At 38.8% G+C, this 17,880-nt stretch overlaps 1 protein-coding gene across 2 annotated transcripts in view; it reads left to right on the top strand.

The window, feature by feature from the left end:
• LOC122006563 (phosphoenolpyruvate carboxylase 4-like) overlaps positions 1 to 17,880 on the top strand; it is a 51,645-nt gene that overhangs the window by 19,498 nt on the left and 14,267 nt on the right. For both annotated transcript variants that reach the window (XM_042562114.1, XM_042562115.1), the window contains exon 9: positions 4,721 to 4,862. In XM_042562114.1, the coding sequence (XP_042418048.1) occupies positions 4,721 to 4,862 (142 nt within the window). The remainder of the gene's footprint in view (positions 1 to 4,720; positions 4,863 to 17,880) is intronic.

Raw genomic sequence — 17,880 nt, 5'->3', positions numbered from 1 at the left:
ATTACATCCGTGTTCAACACAACTTAATTTTATCAATGATAATTCATTCCACTGAGAATTATCATTGAACTACGCACCAATCCCAAATTACATTTTGGGCTTCTTATTATGAGTGTGTTAGTCTCCTGTTTAAGATATCAAATGTCCACTAATTAAGTGAGTTACCGACAACTCATTTAATTAATATCTAAGTCCAAGAGTAGTACCACTCGACCTTATTATCATGTCGGACTAAGTCCACCTGCAGGGTTTAACATGACAATCTTTATGAGCTCCTCTTGAGGACATTATCAACCTAGTATCTCTAGGACACAGTTTCCTTCTATAATCAACAACACACACTATAAGTGATACCATTTCCCAACTTATCGGGTTTATTGATTCAACGAACTAAATCTCACCCATTGATAAATTAAAGAAATAAATATCAAATATATGTGCTTGTTATTACATTAGGATTAAGAGCACACACTTCCATAATAACCGAGGTCTTTGTTTCTTTATAAAGTCAGTATAAAAGAAACGACCTCAAATGGTCCTACTCAATACACTCTGAGTGTACTAGTGTAATTATATAGTCAAGATAAACTAATACCTAATTACACTACGACCTTCCAATGGTTTGTTCCTTTCCATCATGGTCGTGAGCTACTGTTTATAATTTATAAGCTACTGATAACATGATCTTCTGTGTGTGACACCACACACCATGTCATCTACAATATAAATTAATTGAACAACTACATTTATCATAAATGTAGACATTCGACCAATGTGATTCTTATTTCTAGATAAATGTTTATACCAAAAGCTAGGCTTTTAGTATACACTCCAACACATTTGTCCTTTATTACAAATGAAAAACCTTTCTTGTCTAAACAAGAAACAGAGATGATGTTCTTAGTCAAGGCAGACACATAACAACACTCTTTAAGTTTTAAAATAAACTTAGTGGGTAAAAATAAGGAATATGTTCCTACAGCTATAGCAGCAACTTTTGCTACATTGCTTACTTGTAGGTCCACTTCGCCCTTTGTTAATGTTCTCCTATTTCTCAGCCCCTGCACATTAGTATAAATGTGAGATGCACATCTGGTATCTAATACCCATATAGAAGAAGTAAATAGATTGACTTCTATAACATATATATCTCAGGAAGAAGTCTCACTTCTCTTCCTTTTCAGTTTCTCTAGGTACAATTTACAGTTCCTCTTCTAGTGTCCGACCTCACTATAGTGGAAGCAAGTTCCTTCCTTAACAACCCCACCTTTGCGTTTCAATGCATGAATCTTGCCCTTGCCTTCGGTTTGGGTCTTATTTCACTTGCCTTTGCCCTTTGGCACCATCAAAATGGTACTTGGCTTTGCCTTCTTAAGGTTGAGTTCAGCAATTCTCAACACGCTCAATATCTCAGATAATGATTTGTCAATTTCATTCATGTTATAATTCATGACAAATTGACTGTAGCTCTCGGGCAATGACTGCAGAATAAGGTTAGTGGTCAATTCTTGGCCTAGTGGAAATTCCAATCTTTGTAGGTTTTCTACATACGTAATCATTTTAAGTACATATGGTCCTACCGGACTGCCTTCTTGCATCTTGCATGTTGCATTGAAATAGAGCCTTAGATATCTCAAATCTCTCTTGCTTTGCTTGTCCTTGATATAGTTGTCTAAGATGTTCAACCATATCATAAGCATCCATGTTCTCATGTTGCTTCTGAAGCTCAGAGTTAATGGTGGCAAACATAAGACATGATATATCTAATACATCATCTTGATGCTTCTTGTAAGCATCCTTATCAGCTCTAGTGGCAGTAGTGGAGGGTGGTTCAGGAATGAACTGCTCTAGGACGTATAGTTTTCTCTTCTGCTTGAGAACTATTCTCAAGTTTTGGTATCAGTCTAGGAAATTAACTCTATTGAGCTTGTCCTTATCAAGGACAGATCACAGAGATAGTGTATTCGATGTACAAGATGACATGGTGATTTACAATAATAAAAATACAGAAATAAGTATCATATTTATATCATTTAATTAGGACTTTAATTAAATGATTCTCCTACTGAATTTGAAAGCTTGGTAGGAGCAAGTCACTACTAGCTCTATACCCATAAGCAAAGACATTCAAGTGAAACAAGGTCCATATTATACCTCATCTTGCGTTAGCTTTGCTAATCGCCCAAGACTTGTATAACTTAGATATGCAATGTTTACTAATTGGACAAGCTCCATATTATACCTTATCTTGAGTTAGCTTTGGCTAATTGCCCAAGACTTGTATAACTTAGGTAGATAACGTTTACCAATTACATCTTATGTAACTCTTGCATCATTGGGTGAACAAGACTGTTTGTTCATTTGCCCATCTTATGAAATCCATATTATAACTCATCTTGAGTTAGCTTTGGCTAATCGCTCAAGACTAGTATAATTTGAATTATATCGCATGGGATATACTTCTAAGTTCTGAATCCAATTGAGGTAACTTAGTTAAGTCACATTCAAACTTCAATAGTCGGACATCACAATTGTCCTGTCGCACTCTATCAAGATAAAACGGGTCACTGTGCTTTGGCAAAACCTGACTACAGATGATCGAGGTAGTAGTGAGTTCCAAACTTTGGTAGGTATATGAAAGGGACCTAATTGCGATAGCTACACATACATCACATACATTCATGGCATATCCTGACATACATCAACATATACGCCAATTAAAGGTGGCATGGTTATGACCCCATCAACTACGATCTTCTTAAGCCAATGAGAAGATCGAAAGATAAACCTACGTTAAAGCATCTTTTTTAAGTGCTTCCTTGGTCATCGTGTGTTGTTGTCCTTATCCTCTTTTCACCATCGTCCAATAGATTGGTTCTTTCTCTAATTTGTACATTACAAAATTTAAAGAAACCTCGAGTCACATTTGAGGTAGTCTAAATTTACAATAAGAATGAAAAAGGAGAGACACGATACACAGGCCGTATTATGAATTACAACACACATATCCAATCACATCGGGGTTAAGGGCCATAACCATGCACCATGTCATATAACATTCACAATATCTTTATGACATAAAAATCTCCTATGATTTCAACAAAGACTTATGAGTCGTAATGCCACGGCAGTCCTAGAAGGAGAAAAACCACATATACTCAAGATAAGCCAAAGCTAACTCAAGATCTCCTGTGATCTTTCATCTTCCTGTGATCTCCTGTGATCTTTCATCTTCCTTCATGAATTGACTCTTAGTCATCTTCATGAAGAGGCTTTTCATTTTCAAGAGCCTTTTAGTCTTCTTCTTTTACATGATCAAATCATGTAAAAGACCTTTCCTCTTCCTTGGTGAATACCAAGGGTTTTTGTCTCTTTGTATTCCTCTTAATGAGTTGGGTTATTATATTGAATTAACTATTAATCCAATAGCTCAATGAGTCTAACCCATTAATCCAATGTGTCTAATTCGGATTACACGTAATCCAATGAGTGGATTCATTTGAGTCTAACTCAATGAGTAATCCAAAAAGCCTAATCATCTCATAATTGACTCTTAGGGCTAATACTAACAGGACCGCTGGAATTTACTGTTCCGATGAGGAAGCGAAATCCGCACAGCAGGCGGACAAATTTCGCCTTCGTCATCCTCCCACGATCGACGCCTCCGGTTAGCCAGAAGCATTGTAGGACGCTTCCGGCGGCGGCGGCGGCGGCGGAGACGTTGCTTGACGCTTTTGGCACTGCAGTTTCCCGTGACGTTTTCGGCGCCTGCTAGAAGGTGTCGGAAGCGTCGCGCGACTCCTCCGCCGCCAGTGGAAGTGTTGCGTGAGCGCTGCTCGCGGGACTCACGACTCGCAGGACGGGATCATTGTTGCAAAAGTAAAAAGATTTAATTAATTAAACAATTCCCAACTAGAGTGTGATATTTTGAATATATTTCTATAAACCCTAATTAAATTATCTATATAAAATATATAAAAATATTTAAAATTTTTAAAAAAAATTAAAATTAAAAAATTATTAATTGATATTATAAAAAATTCTTTTTTACTGTTTTAAATTTATTTAAAAATTCTAAAAAATTTAAAAATTCTAATAAATCATATTTGTATTATGATAATTTATTATTATCATTTTATATAATTTTTTTTGCTATTTAATTGATATTTTGATTTTTTTTACTATTTTATATATATATAAAATTTAAACTAATAATTAATTAAATGAATAAATAATTAATTTATATAATTAGGATGTATCAATACATTTTTAAAGAAAATTATATTTAATTATTTTTTCTAACCATGTTAAGTTGTTCAAACAACATATAAAATAAATATACAACTTATTTTTAAATTATACACAATAAACAAATTTATCTAATAATTACTATATATAAATAAAAAATACCAAAACTGTATTGACACGACACGATACGATACTAAAATTGTATCGTTCCGGTTTGAGACCGAAACCTCAGCACGGGTTGAACTTTTAAACCTTGGCTAGGATTAGCTCTATTTTGACACATTATCACAACAAATATAGATAACCATTAACTTGTTAGGTTTTACCATATGTGCAAAATGGTTAAGCACTAGTTAATGGCGTGCAGTGTTTGAATAAATAAACTGTTCTTTCAACATTTAAGATAAAGACATGCTGGTAGTCACACCTTGTTTGTGCTGTCAATCAGAGGTATCTGTTCTGTTTAATGCAGGTTACCAGGGATGTTTCATTGCTGTCACAGTGGATGGCAATTGATCTTTACATTCGAGAGGTTGATAATCTAAAATTTGAGTTATCTATTAACAGATGCAGTGATACATTGGCTAAGTTGGCACAGGAAATCTTACTCCAAGGTTTGTTAGTCTAATATATGTTTGCATTGCTAGTGTGCTTCTATCATTGAGAGATGGCGAGGTGGTAAATTAACTTGGTTATGCATGGACAATATTATCACAATATAAAGTTTTCTACCCAGTGCAAGATCTTCCTAAATGGATCTGTTCAATTATGAAAATGTTTTTCCCGATAACATTTGCATGGTTTTCACCTTCCTATCGCGTTTGACAATCTGGAAAAAAGACCACTTATCCATTTATATGCTAGTATGTCAAGGTCATTGAAGTGATAGTCACCAAAGTTTGTCTATCTGCTTCCTATTTTTCCTTGCTAGGAACTAGGAGTTTTAAGCAGTGAATCTGTTACTTATATTCTGGGCAAAAGAAACTGTTGAAGTTTCAAGTATTATATGATGATGATCATCAAGAACATCAGTTAACACTTATTACCAGTTTAATTAGAGTTTGTGATCTCCCTCTACCAATTATAAATTCTAGTCTGATTGATTCAACTTGTCTAAATTTATTAGTTGCCTTTGAACATATTCATATCATCTCAAATTATTTTCTGTTATCTATCAACATTAGATATAGTTCCTCTGCATAGTAGTATTTGTTATTTTATCTTTTATAGTAACCCATGGCCTGCACGGAGTACAATAATAACATAGTGAAACTTATCTAGGTGTTGGTTTATAGATCGTATCAGGTTGGTGAAGTTGTTCAAGGAGATAATTGAATTTGCTTATTCATAGGGAAGAATATGATTATTTTTTTCTCCAAAACTGGAATTACTATTACTCTTGTACATGCATGGTGAGCTTGCTAATCCATCCACAATGAATAGGCACTAGGAAGGTCACCTCCTGAACACTAGGCCATGTGGGACAATGAGATGGTGTGCCAGCCTTTACACTGACGGGCATGAAGCACTCTCATGTTCCATCAGGCTCAAAGGTATGAATTAATGCCCTAAATACACCCAAACACAGCCCTGGAATCAAAGGTATAGGTTAGGGCTCTGAGCACGAGTAGGATGTCCTTACTTGGTCATCATGACATAGATATGGCTTGAGGTTCTATATAATGTTAAAGTTCTCCCAAAATGACTACTGGGCAGAGGAGTGCCCCTTGCTAGAAGCACTTTATGGATGCCTGTACTTGGTAGTGTAGGAATATGAAGCGGTGTACTTTTCTCTATACTTATGGTCAACGAACATCCTTGATAGAATTAATACCCTTCAATATTTTTTCACTTAAGTTTGTGGACGCCTCTATTATAGTACTGAATGGTTTTGAATGGATTTTTCCTAGCAATTATCCTTGTTTGTCAGGTAGTTTCCTTGAATATGGTTCTTCTGAAATCGAGTTTCTAATGTGCATACATTGGAGAAAAAAATCAAGTTGTCACCTTAGCAACCCCTCCAGGGCGGCCCTACACTCTCTAGAAGCGGGTAAATCACGGGGGGCATTTGTCTTAGTGCAGTGACTCTTTGCATGGGGAGGTCAGACATCCAACGAATCATTTTGCACCCGCTGGGAATTGACCCGAAGACCTATTAGAGCAACTATCTATGTAGGTACCAACTATGCCAACTCATGGGGCTAAACTAGAGTGTACTGTATATTACATTGAAACAAGATGTAAGAAGGATAACTTAGAGTTAAAACTATATTATAAGCGGAACCTGTCGTCTATTACTTAAAGTCACATTAAAACTACCAAGTAAATTTTTTTGTTTTTTTTGAACTGAATTTCATACTTCTTGATGAGCCTTCGTAAGTAGTATATTTATCTTTGGTTTCTATTATTGGAATAATCAAATTGATACCAGTGTACTATTTGATTATATGATATAATCTTCTTTTAGAGAAAATATATATATTGTAATTTTTTCAAAATAAAAGGGTTTTCCATAAAGGTTTTCAAAACATAGAAAAGGAAGAGAAAGAAGAGAGTTTTTGGATGTCATGGTAAGTTCAAGTGTGAATTTTAATCTCACATCTAATGCCTGGAGGGAATTTTAGGACATTTGATATGGATGTACCAAAAAAGTACTATGAGAAAAAGGTGGAGTTCATGGAGGCACCATGTGCATTAAATATAGTAAGTTCATGTGAGTGGTGTTGTGCAGTGCACTGCATTGTATGGTCGTGCAATGGGCGTTGATGTGCCGCATGAACGGTACATATGGGCACACATGACAAATAAGATTTACGTGGTGCTCCTGAGACATAATGTATTTGTTAGCTCACTTTGCACTGCCCATGTGCACATTATTATGAGTTGTCTTGAGACGCATATTTAATTGATGGCCACATAGGAGCTTCTCTTGACTTAGGTCGCTATGTAGGATAGTCTGTCAATGGATCGCAAGTGATAATGATCCAATTTCGACTTGTAAGAGTGCAACCTAATGATCCGATGGATTTAGATAAACTAGTGTCTTGAACTTGTGCAATTTGGATAGTCCAAGCGATCCAAGGGTCCTTATCGAGATTGGATGGATTAGTTCAAGAGACAATCTAATAAGGTGTAGAGTTGGACAATCTTTGCTGGAGATATGAGGATATTCTGAATTGAAAATTACAACAATTCAACTCTAGATTTATTTGCTAGTTGGTCTGAATTGATAATCGCCGAGTGCTTCCTGAGCCCGAGTGGGAAGTTGAGTGACAAGTGTTCTCAGTGCCTACTTCCTGAGTCCAAGTGAGAAGTCAAGTCCGAGTTAGGATGCCATTCGACTGCCGAGGCTGAGTGAGCCGAGCATCGAGTCGGGATGTTAAACCGCCAGAGCAGGTTGCTGAGTCAGGCCACTGAGTGTCCGACTACTAAATGTCGCTTGAGCCCGAATGGGTTGTTGTATCCGGTCGGGAAAGTGATGCATAGTACATGGGAAGTAATCCGAGTCTGAGTGGATTTTTGAGTACTTGAAAATAGAGAAGCCGAGGCATGCGTTCAACGCAGTTTCTGTTAGGTCCGGTTGATCTAGAGTTTTGGGGGGGGGTTGGTGAATGGCTTACTTTGATTTTTTGATTAATTTGATTTTGCGTAGCGGAAACTTGAAGGCAATGCTAACTACTTGTATTTACTTGGTATCCACCTCCTTGAGGTGACTAATCCAAGGTTCCACACCACGGTCACACTTTGCACTATGAAACTTCTCGAATCAACACCGAAGGTGGAGAAATCTTACACAATCATCTACAAATCTCCCTCTCAACAGAATACCTCGCAAGGAAGAAGAAGTCAAGAGATTAGGGTTTTAGGTATACCTTCTTCTTCTTTGAGTGGTTTGAGATTGTAGTATCAGTGAGAGCTTGAGCACTTGAAGTTGAACTTGAGGTTGAGCTTGAGCACTGGAGAGCAATGGAGAACACTTGATCACAATAGAACAGTTCACTTCAAACAGGCTCTTCGGATCTTAAACCGTAGAGAAAGAGTCATTTTTCTTGTCGTTTTGTGAGTCTTAATCGATTAAGAAGTGATCTTAGTTGATTATCCGACGTTAATCGATTAAAGTAGTCAATTTGGTGCGTGTTTCGTTTAGGTGACTTCCAAATCGCCTATCCTAATCGAATAAGATTAGGGTAATCGATTAGCTTAAGCGATTAAGAATTATTCTATTTTCGAATAGAATGTCTCTTAATCGATTGAGCCAATCACTTAAGCTTCGAACAGAAGCATTCTGTATGAAGCAAAACGACACCGTAAGCGATTGATTCAATCGCTTATAGTTTCCTAATCGATTACTGTAATCGATTAGGAAACCTTCTGTTTTAAACAAAAGGTTTGTTAAGCGATTGACTCAATCTCTTAACACCCTCTTAATTGATTAAGCGTTTTTCTTAATAAATTAACTCACTTTGCTTTAGCTGATTATCAATTGTCACGCCAAGAATCTTATTCTTGACCTCCCTGGACTTCTTTTGCCTTACATCCGGTCTTTCAACCTGCAAGAGCTCCTGTGCCAAAGATTTGGTCCTCTGACCTCCTCGGACTTTTCTTGCCTTGCATCCGGTCTTTCGACTTGCCAGGAATCTGGTCCTCAACCTTCTTGGTCCTGCAAATCAAACTCATATTAGATCCAATGTATTAGCTTAAACTTAAATAATTGTTAATTATCGAAATTTCTTCCTTAGGGCTTGATTGTACCAATAATCTCCCGCTTTTTGATGTTTGATAATGTATTTAAGTATAGACTAATTTATAGCATAATATAAGCATAAACAATATCATGTAGGATAATAAACTTTTGCGATAGCATGAAACTATGTAAATTGTATTTGCAAACTAGCATACGATGTTATGCAATATCATGAAATTTAAATGCAATGTTTTCTCCCCCTTAGCAAATATCAAAAAGAATGATACACAAGAGTAGAAACTAAAGAAGGAAGCCAAACTCCCCTAAGCTACGCATATAATCCATATCACAAAAGCATATGTGCTCCTTTTAAATATATACAAGTAACATAAACATAGCAGGGACACTCCCCCTAGGCATATGCAATATGAGAAAAACATAATCATATAAACAGATAGATAGAATAGGAGTACCCCTTTCCAAAAATCCATATATAAGTCAAAAGGTTCATACAAATAGTCATGACCCAAAAGAAAATATCTAAGTCCACTGTAGACATCCTCTAGTCCCTGGGGAAGGGTATATAAAACTCCATCGTGTCATCAACACCAGTAGCATCACCGCTAGCTGAAGGAGGAACAACTGCTCCAGAGGTGCCAGCATCAGTAGCGTTACCACTAGCAGGAGGAGGTGGAAATGAGGGCCCGACAATCTGGGAATGGACTAGCTCATGGAGTGAGGCGATATCGGATTGAATGTTGACCAGACTCGTCTACGTAGCAGCCTGCCCCCACGCAAGAGTCGTGAGCTGCCCACGGATCTGCACCATCTCCAGATCGCGCTCTAACCGTAACTCAAATCGAGTGTCCATGGTCTCCTTAAATCGAAGAAGTTGAGTCCGGACGTCATCCTCAGACTTAGATGTGTCAGATCCAGCCTCTGCCTCAGCATTTGCTCCTGCAGCCTCGGCCGCCTGCCGCCTTGACCTCTGTGCGTCCCAACGAAGATGATCACCCTTGGTCACAATGTGAGCCAAGGAGGAGCGCCAGAGATCCTCGAATACTTCCGCAACATTGGAAGCTAACGATCATGTGTCACATCGATCCCCACATACTCCAACCATTTAGTGATGACATGGCCAAGCAGAATGTGTATCGTCCCATGAGTTGGCCGAGTGAAATGAATGATGCATTGGAACATGTTTAATGCAATATTGACATCAAGGGATTGGTTGAGAGCATATATGTCACGCCCCCAGGTAGTCCCTGTCCGAAGAAATTTCGGCAGCATCTCCCCTGTACGGCGGACAATATGAAGCTCAGTATACATATATCTCTATACCTCGGCCACACACGGCCGGAATAATACAATACAATTTAGAAACAACCCACGCAGTTTATATCAACATTCCACACAGATATAATATATGATCAATCCACGCAGTTTAATAAGGAAAGACGATATAGAACCTCGAAAATATATGTAAACAGCCTACTCCACTACAACGAAGAAAACAAATCCACGAAGTAATGAAAATACAACCGCAGCGGAAAACAAAAGTAGCAAACCCGAATGTTCAATGTAAAGTCCACAAATACAAACCCACAATACAAGTATATAAGATGCAAAAGCAAAATATAATCCGACCAAGAAAATCCTCGCGATAATGGGGCTAGCGACTGGAATCTCTCCTGCTGAAAAATAATAATAACGGGTGAGTTCAAAGAACTCAGCAGGTAATCCAAGATGTACAGAACATATAACTACCAATAATATCCTAAGGTATAGTCTCTAAACCATAGGACCTACAGTACAGACAACTGTAATAACCAATAAAAAGCATAAAGTACAGTCTATAGCAAGAATAATAAGAAAATGCATAGAAATAAATCAGACTCACCGCGAGGTCGAACGACGTGGACATACAGATAAAGATAGTCGAACAAATACGCATGTATCCGATGCATGTCAATCATACGCAGTCACCCAAGTGCATCATCCAATACGCAACAATCACAATAAATGCAACTGCGTATGATGCGATATGATGGTCACCCCGACGCTAGTCAGTCTCACACGCTGGCGAGGCCGAGTAGGTATGTGACACTGCACTCTGTCGTCACTACCCCGGATGAGTGACCGGTGGGCGGGATGTTGTCGAGTACACCTATCCTCCTACCTCAAACATAGTGAGGGCGTAGCTCTCAACTCCGTGACGCAATGACGGGAGGGATCCTCGTCCGCTACCAGCTGCGGTCACACTACTGAGGGACCAATGGAGCACTACCGCCATACACACTGGTGCCGTGCCACTACCTACGCAGCGGTCACGCCAGTGAGGCGAGCTCAACAATAATGGAGTCGTTAATCGCCCAGCATGCAATCATGTGATATGCCATACCTAAACATAGCCTCCTCCATATATGTGTGTGCCCAAAAGGTAAACGCATACATATAACCATGATATAAACAGCATAAACCCAAAGACATCACATATAACAATGATGTAAGTATCATGAATCCAAGAGCATGTATCACACATGTAAAGCAACTAATCCAGTAGAGTAGAGCACTATAGATATGCATCTCTATGAACATATATATACATGGCAAGAGGTAAATATCCAATCCTGAAGTAAAGCAACTAACAGATGAAGCATGTGATAGGTATCAACTAGCTAAGACCGGGGAAGAAATAAATCTACCACCTATCACTAGTAACTATATATAAACTATACATATCATAAGACAGTATCAAAAGATAAGTCAAAGGGTACCCGCCTCAAATAGAAGGTACAATCCAATATCGAGATGCTCGTCTCGAATCAGAGTCCTGTGTCAAACAACATATATATTTTATTTAGCTAAATTCAAATGAAATAGCTAAATAAAATTCCTAAAAACTAAATTAGGGCAAAACCCTAATCACCACAATCACAACTTACCAATTTAAATCTAATGGTCGATTAGGGTTAGTTACCTAATCCCTAATCACCAATTAGATTATAAATCCAACAGTTGACTAGGGTTAATTACCCTAACCCTAATCCATTCCATTAGATTAACTCTAAGCAAATAAATCTAATCACGATGTTCCAATCAACACAAAATCTACAACTAACATGGATAAAAATCCCTACACATACAACTAAATCATATCTAATACAACAAGTATCAACTATCCCTACACGTACCTTAATTCAACCACTGCTCTTGATCCGCAGCCAAAGAGGAGCTGCTGGTTGGGGTGCTGCCAGAACCAAACAATTCACAGAACAGATCCTCAGGATACAAACCTCCCTAGAATTAATCGGATCAAGAAGGAATCAAACAAGGAGATCACAGATCAACAAGAAATGGAGATCTCTAATCAAGAAATACCCAAATTCCAACAAGAACCTAATTCCTGAAGCCAAACCTTACCTTCAATCGGTTGTCTCCAGAAGAAGTCGCCCAATTTGATCCAACCAGAGGAGACACAGATTGTTCTGTGAATGGCTCAAGAAGAAAGAGCGAAGGCAGATTGTTCTGTGAATGGCTCAAGAAGAAAGAGCGAAGGGTCAATAGACCGAAGACAATGCTGACAGAAGAACCCTAATCTAGCTAGACCTAAGTCAACAATGATTCGACGAAACCTTACCTCTCTAGATCTCCTGATGGCGTCACTGTCCAAATCCAGTGATGAAGCTAGGCCACGGTTCGGAGAGAGTTAAGAGAAGAAGAAGAATCGAAGCTAGCTCCTCACCTCTGTGCTCCGAGCCCTAATCTGCGCCGGCGATCGTTGTGGCAGTGAGACGAGGCTGTGAGACACGATGCGATGACGATCAGGAGAGGAAAAACTCTAGCCGGATCTGAGCTTAAGACGTCGGTGCCGGCGAAGGAAGATCGCCGGAGCTGGAGACCCTAATCTCTTCGGCGCCGCCCGTCCACGAGAGAGAGAGCAGAGGAAGAGGAGAGTGCGCACGGGGTCGGGGAGGAAAAAGGGTGGATCGGCGTTTATGGGGGAAAAGAAATAAGGAAAAAGGAATTATATAAATAAACATTTCCTCATTTAAACGGGTATCCCAAACAGCTTAATCCGAACCTGTTAATTCGTCCCCTCAAACTACGTCGTGCAAGCTCCGAAAAATTCCCAGAAAACTTCTAAAAATTCCGGAAAAATTTTACAAGGCTATTTCTCAAATAACCCTATTTATTTAAATTTTCCGAGATCTCACATCCTCCCCTACTAATAAAAATTTGGTCCCCAAATTTCGCTATAACCGACAGCAAACATTGAAATATAACCATGCAGTATAAATGCTGAAGAAACTCTAACCCACATACCTCAAGTAAAAAGATGGGGGTATCGAGCTCGGATCGTATCCTCCATGTGAGCCAAGGAGGAGCGCCAGAGATCCTCGAATACTTCCGCAACATTGGAAGCTAACGATCATGTGTCACATCGATCCCCACATACTCCAACCATTTAGTGATGACATGGCCAAGCAGAATGTGTATCGTCCCATGAGTTGGCCGAGTGAAATGAATGATGCATTGGAACATGTTTAATGCAATATTAACATCAAGGGATTGGTTGAGAGCATATAACATGAACATATGCATGGGTCTGATGGATGCAAGGGCCCATGTGACAATGGGTAAAATGCAGTTGACTATGACCTTAAACAAGACATAGTTAGTTGGAGAGAGCTCTATAGCAGAATATGTGGTGATGGAGGCTAGGGGTCCATCAAGACGTGGTTGGCCATAAAGATGCTGATACATGCTATCAAGAGAAATGTGATCAAATAGTGGAGGCAGAAGCTCTGACAATATAGGGTAGAAAACAAACGTATCGGTGGACGACCGACACTCTAAGAACGACCGTAAAATAGAAGGAGAAAAATCCAAAGTGCGTTTAGCAACGTGAGTTCGATAGTAGTATTCGTCACTATGAGGATAGAGGTTGTTATAAAATTAGGATACAAAATCCTCATGGATCCCATGCTCAAGATGTACTAATTTTTCCAATTGATAGTGGCGTAGAACGCGCATTACATTGGGTCATGAAAGAACTTTTGATCTATGGAGCGAGGAGAAATAAGTTTGAACTTATGAGTGTTAAATTTGTGTTGTAAAGATGCATTTAGAAACCTTGAATCTATAGGTGGGTGAGGAGATTGAGAAGAACCCTCACCCCCAACAGATTTTCGTCTATTATGAGGATGAAATGCAAACAATGTTGAATGATGCACCAACAATGAAAATTAAACACAAAGCATGAATGCAAATGAGGTGATGCATGAAGACATCGGAAGCAACTGATTAGCAATGAACATAGAGCAACAAAAACACTAAAGATCGAGTTCTAGGGTTTAGGAGTTACTTTGTTTTCGGAAGCATGGCTGAGAAGGAGGAGGTGCTGATGTGTGCTGTTGAAGGAGAGAGCTTCCGATGGCGGGGAAGGAGAAAAGGTACGAAATTCTGTTGAAGGAGAGAGCTTCTAATCGATTAGGTTCAGTTGAGCTAGGAGGGGGAGGGGGGGTGAATGACTGACTTACTTCGATTTCTTGATTAACTTGATTTTGCACGGCGAAAACTGGAAGGCAATGCTAACTCCTTGTATTTACTTGGTATTCATCTCCTTGAGATGACTAATCTAAGGTTCCACACCACGGTCACAATTTGCACTATGAAACTTCTCCTTCTCGATCAACACCGAAGGTGGAGAAATCTTACACAATCATCTACAAATCTCCCTCTCAACAGAATACCTCACAAGGAAGAAGTAAAGAGATTAGGGTTTTAGGTACACCTTCTTCTTCTTTGAGTGGCTGGAGATTGTAGTACTAGTGAGAGCTTGAGCACTTGAAGTTGAACTTGAGGTTGAGCTTGAGCACTGGAGAGCAATGGAGAACACTTGATCGCAATGGAACAATTCACTTTAAACAGGCTCTTTGGATCTTCTTAAACCGTAGAGAAAGAATCGTTTTTCTTGTCGTTTTGTGAGTCTTAATCAATTAAGAAGTGATCTTAGTCGATTACTAGGCGTTAATCAATTAAAGTAGTCGATTTGGTGCATGTTTCATTTACGCGACTCTTCCAAATTGCCTATCCTAATCGATTAAGATTAGGATAATTGACTAGCTTAAGCGATTAGGAATTATTCTGATTTCGAACAGAATGTCTCTTAATCGACTAAGCCAATGACTTAAGTTTTGAACAGAAGCATTCTGTTCAAAGTAAAACGACACCGTAAGCGATTAATTCAATCGCTTACGGTTTCCTAATCGATTACTGTAATCGATTAGAAATTTTTTTGTTTTAAATAGAAGGTTTGCTAATCGATTGGCTCAATCGCTTAACACTCTCTTAATCCATTAAGTGTTTTTCTTAATCAATTAGCACACTTTACTTTAGATAATTATCAATTGCCTTGCCAAGAATCTTGTTCTCGACCTTCCTGGACTTATTTCCTTACATCCGGTCTTCCGACCTACAAGGGCTTCTCTTGTGCCAAAGATTTGGTCCCCTAACTTCCTTGGACTTCTCTTGCCTTGCATCTGGTCTTTCGACCTGCAAGGGCTTCTCTTGCTAGGAATCTAGTTCTCAATCTTTTTGGTCTTGCAAACTCAAAGTCATACTAGATCCAATGTATTAGCCAAAACTTAAATAATTATCGATCATTGAAATTTCTACCTTAGGGCATGATTGCACCAACAGTTTCCTTAATACAAATTCGTCCACCTCCAGTAGTATTTCAAGGTTATGTGAGATGTCTGTTTACTAGGATACAATGGAGAAATCATGATTGCAACCTAGCACAAGTTATTCGTGGCAAGCTTAGAAAGTGTAGGATTGTAAAGTTGCTAGGGGGGAGATAGCGTCGTCGAAAATTGTGATTGAAAACGAATTATGCAGTGGAATAAAGAAAATAGAAAACAACGCTAACACAGATGGTTTTATTTGGTTTGGAGCCTGTGATAACTCCTACTCCAAAGCTCGCGATCGTCGATCACTTTCGTTAGGCAATCACTATCAGGTCGTAAAAGAATTACAATGATTGTGTACAAGAACTGAAAATAAAATTTGTTACCGACAAACAGAAAGGAAAATGAAGTCTCTTGTTCCTCAAACTTCGAAGCAACCTTTCGATGTCGTCAGAGCCTTTTGGGAGCAACACTTGAATATGAAAATTGTAGTCAATGATATTTTGAAGCTGCTAGTCGAAGGTCCTTATATAGGTCCATTCTGGGCGCCTAGAACCCCTCCGAGTGCCTGGACCATGCTGATGTGGCTCGGTCAGTTGACGCACTCTAACTCAACTCCTGGATAAGTTATCTGGTTCGGGCGCCCTGACCGTCCGAGTGCTTGCGACACCTGCCCGGGCTAGCTGGTCGGGGCGCTCGGACTCCCTTTTTTCAACAACTTATTCCCTATAAAAAGGGTTAGTCCAGGCAATAGAAAATATGTTTATCCTGCAAAACAGAGTTAGCACAACATTAATAAAATAGGAGTAGTAATTAGATCCTGTCTTTCTGAGAACAGGATCCAGTCAAGGTCTCAACTTAGATTTTATAAATAGACCTAAGTGGGATCGCCGTTGGGAATGCGTGCTCACTGAATCTCTCCTCCAGTTGCTTACCTCCACTTACCAATTGCAGTCGCTTGACTTGCCTTTGACCCACCAGGTCTTCCCGCCAGTTGTCAGGTCCCGCGGATCCAACTGGACTTGGGCCAGTTGTCAGGTCCCGCGGACTCAACCGGACTTCTCGCGAGATATCAGGTCCCACTGACCTATCTGAATTTCGCACCAGCTATCAGGTCCCGCAGACCTAACTGGATTTTAGCTTGGTGTCAGGTCCTTCAGAGCTGCATACTTAGTAGAAAGGTTAGACAAATAACACATCTAACTTTAAGCTATTTGTCATACATCAAAACTTGATTATTAGTGCAACCTGCACCAACAGAAAGCACCCAATTCCTATCATAGGAAGAGTACTGATTGAAATGAATTGGTAGAGAGAAGATAAGGAGGAACAAAGGTGGAAGGCTTCAGAACGAAGGTGGAAGACTTCTACTTGCTTATCGTTGTGTGTCTCAATTGCATGAAGTCACAACCTCCTTATAAAGGAGCTTAAACCTTCGGTAGCAATAACTGGTTGAATAAAGGCCATTATTCGCCAGTTCGAAACGTTAGCCACTTGACCGAGATTCTCCATTAATTCCATTAATCATAGATCAATGCATCCATTACACATGTAAGCAGTTGGCAAAAAAGGATTCACGTGACAAAACTATAGTTGTCAAAAGCGCGTGAAGCGCTCGCTTAAGCATGAGCACAACGAGGCGCAAGCCTTGCACTTCATAGACTTAGAAGCACATGAGGTCTTCGAAGCGCGCACTTCACTACGCTTCATGCAAAAGTGCAAGCTTTCGCTTTTACGCAAAGTGCAAAAACTTTCCTTTTTATCATTTAAAGCCTTAAACCCTCTTTAAATATATCAAGTTGATTGGTTTGCCTCTCTCTCACCGTTAGAATAATTTGCTCGATCATCGAATTCATACAGCCGACCCCACCTAGTGGGAAAAGATTTGGTTGTTGTTGTTGTTGTAATTTTACTGTAATGTATTTTTTCGGTGTCTCAAAGGCATCGTGAGACTCGTTAGGCGCCACCAGAGGCGTCGTGATGTCCGCGATCTCGTGGTTACTGGGATGATTTTTTTTGTCGATCTTATTATTTGAGTAATTAATAAAATCCTAACTTAAATGGGATAATTCGAATAGTCTTTTATAAATCCTAATTAAATTATCTCAATAAAATATATATAATTTTATATTTAAAATTAAAAAATTCTAATAAATATTAATTTCATATCTAAAATTAAATTTTTTTAATAAATATTATTAATCCATATAAATCATATTTATATTCATAATTTTATATTTAAAATTTACAAATTTT

The sequence above is a fragment of the Zingiber officinale genome, chromosome 7B (genome assembly GCF_018446385.1).
Source record: "Zingiber officinale cultivar Zhangliang chromosome 7B, Zo_v1.1, whole genome shotgun sequence".
Taxonomy (NCBI): Eukaryota; Viridiplantae; Streptophyta; class Magnoliopsida; order Zingiberales; family Zingiberaceae; genus Zingiber; species Zingiber officinale.
This window is presented reverse-complemented; position numbering and strand designations above follow the sequence as displayed.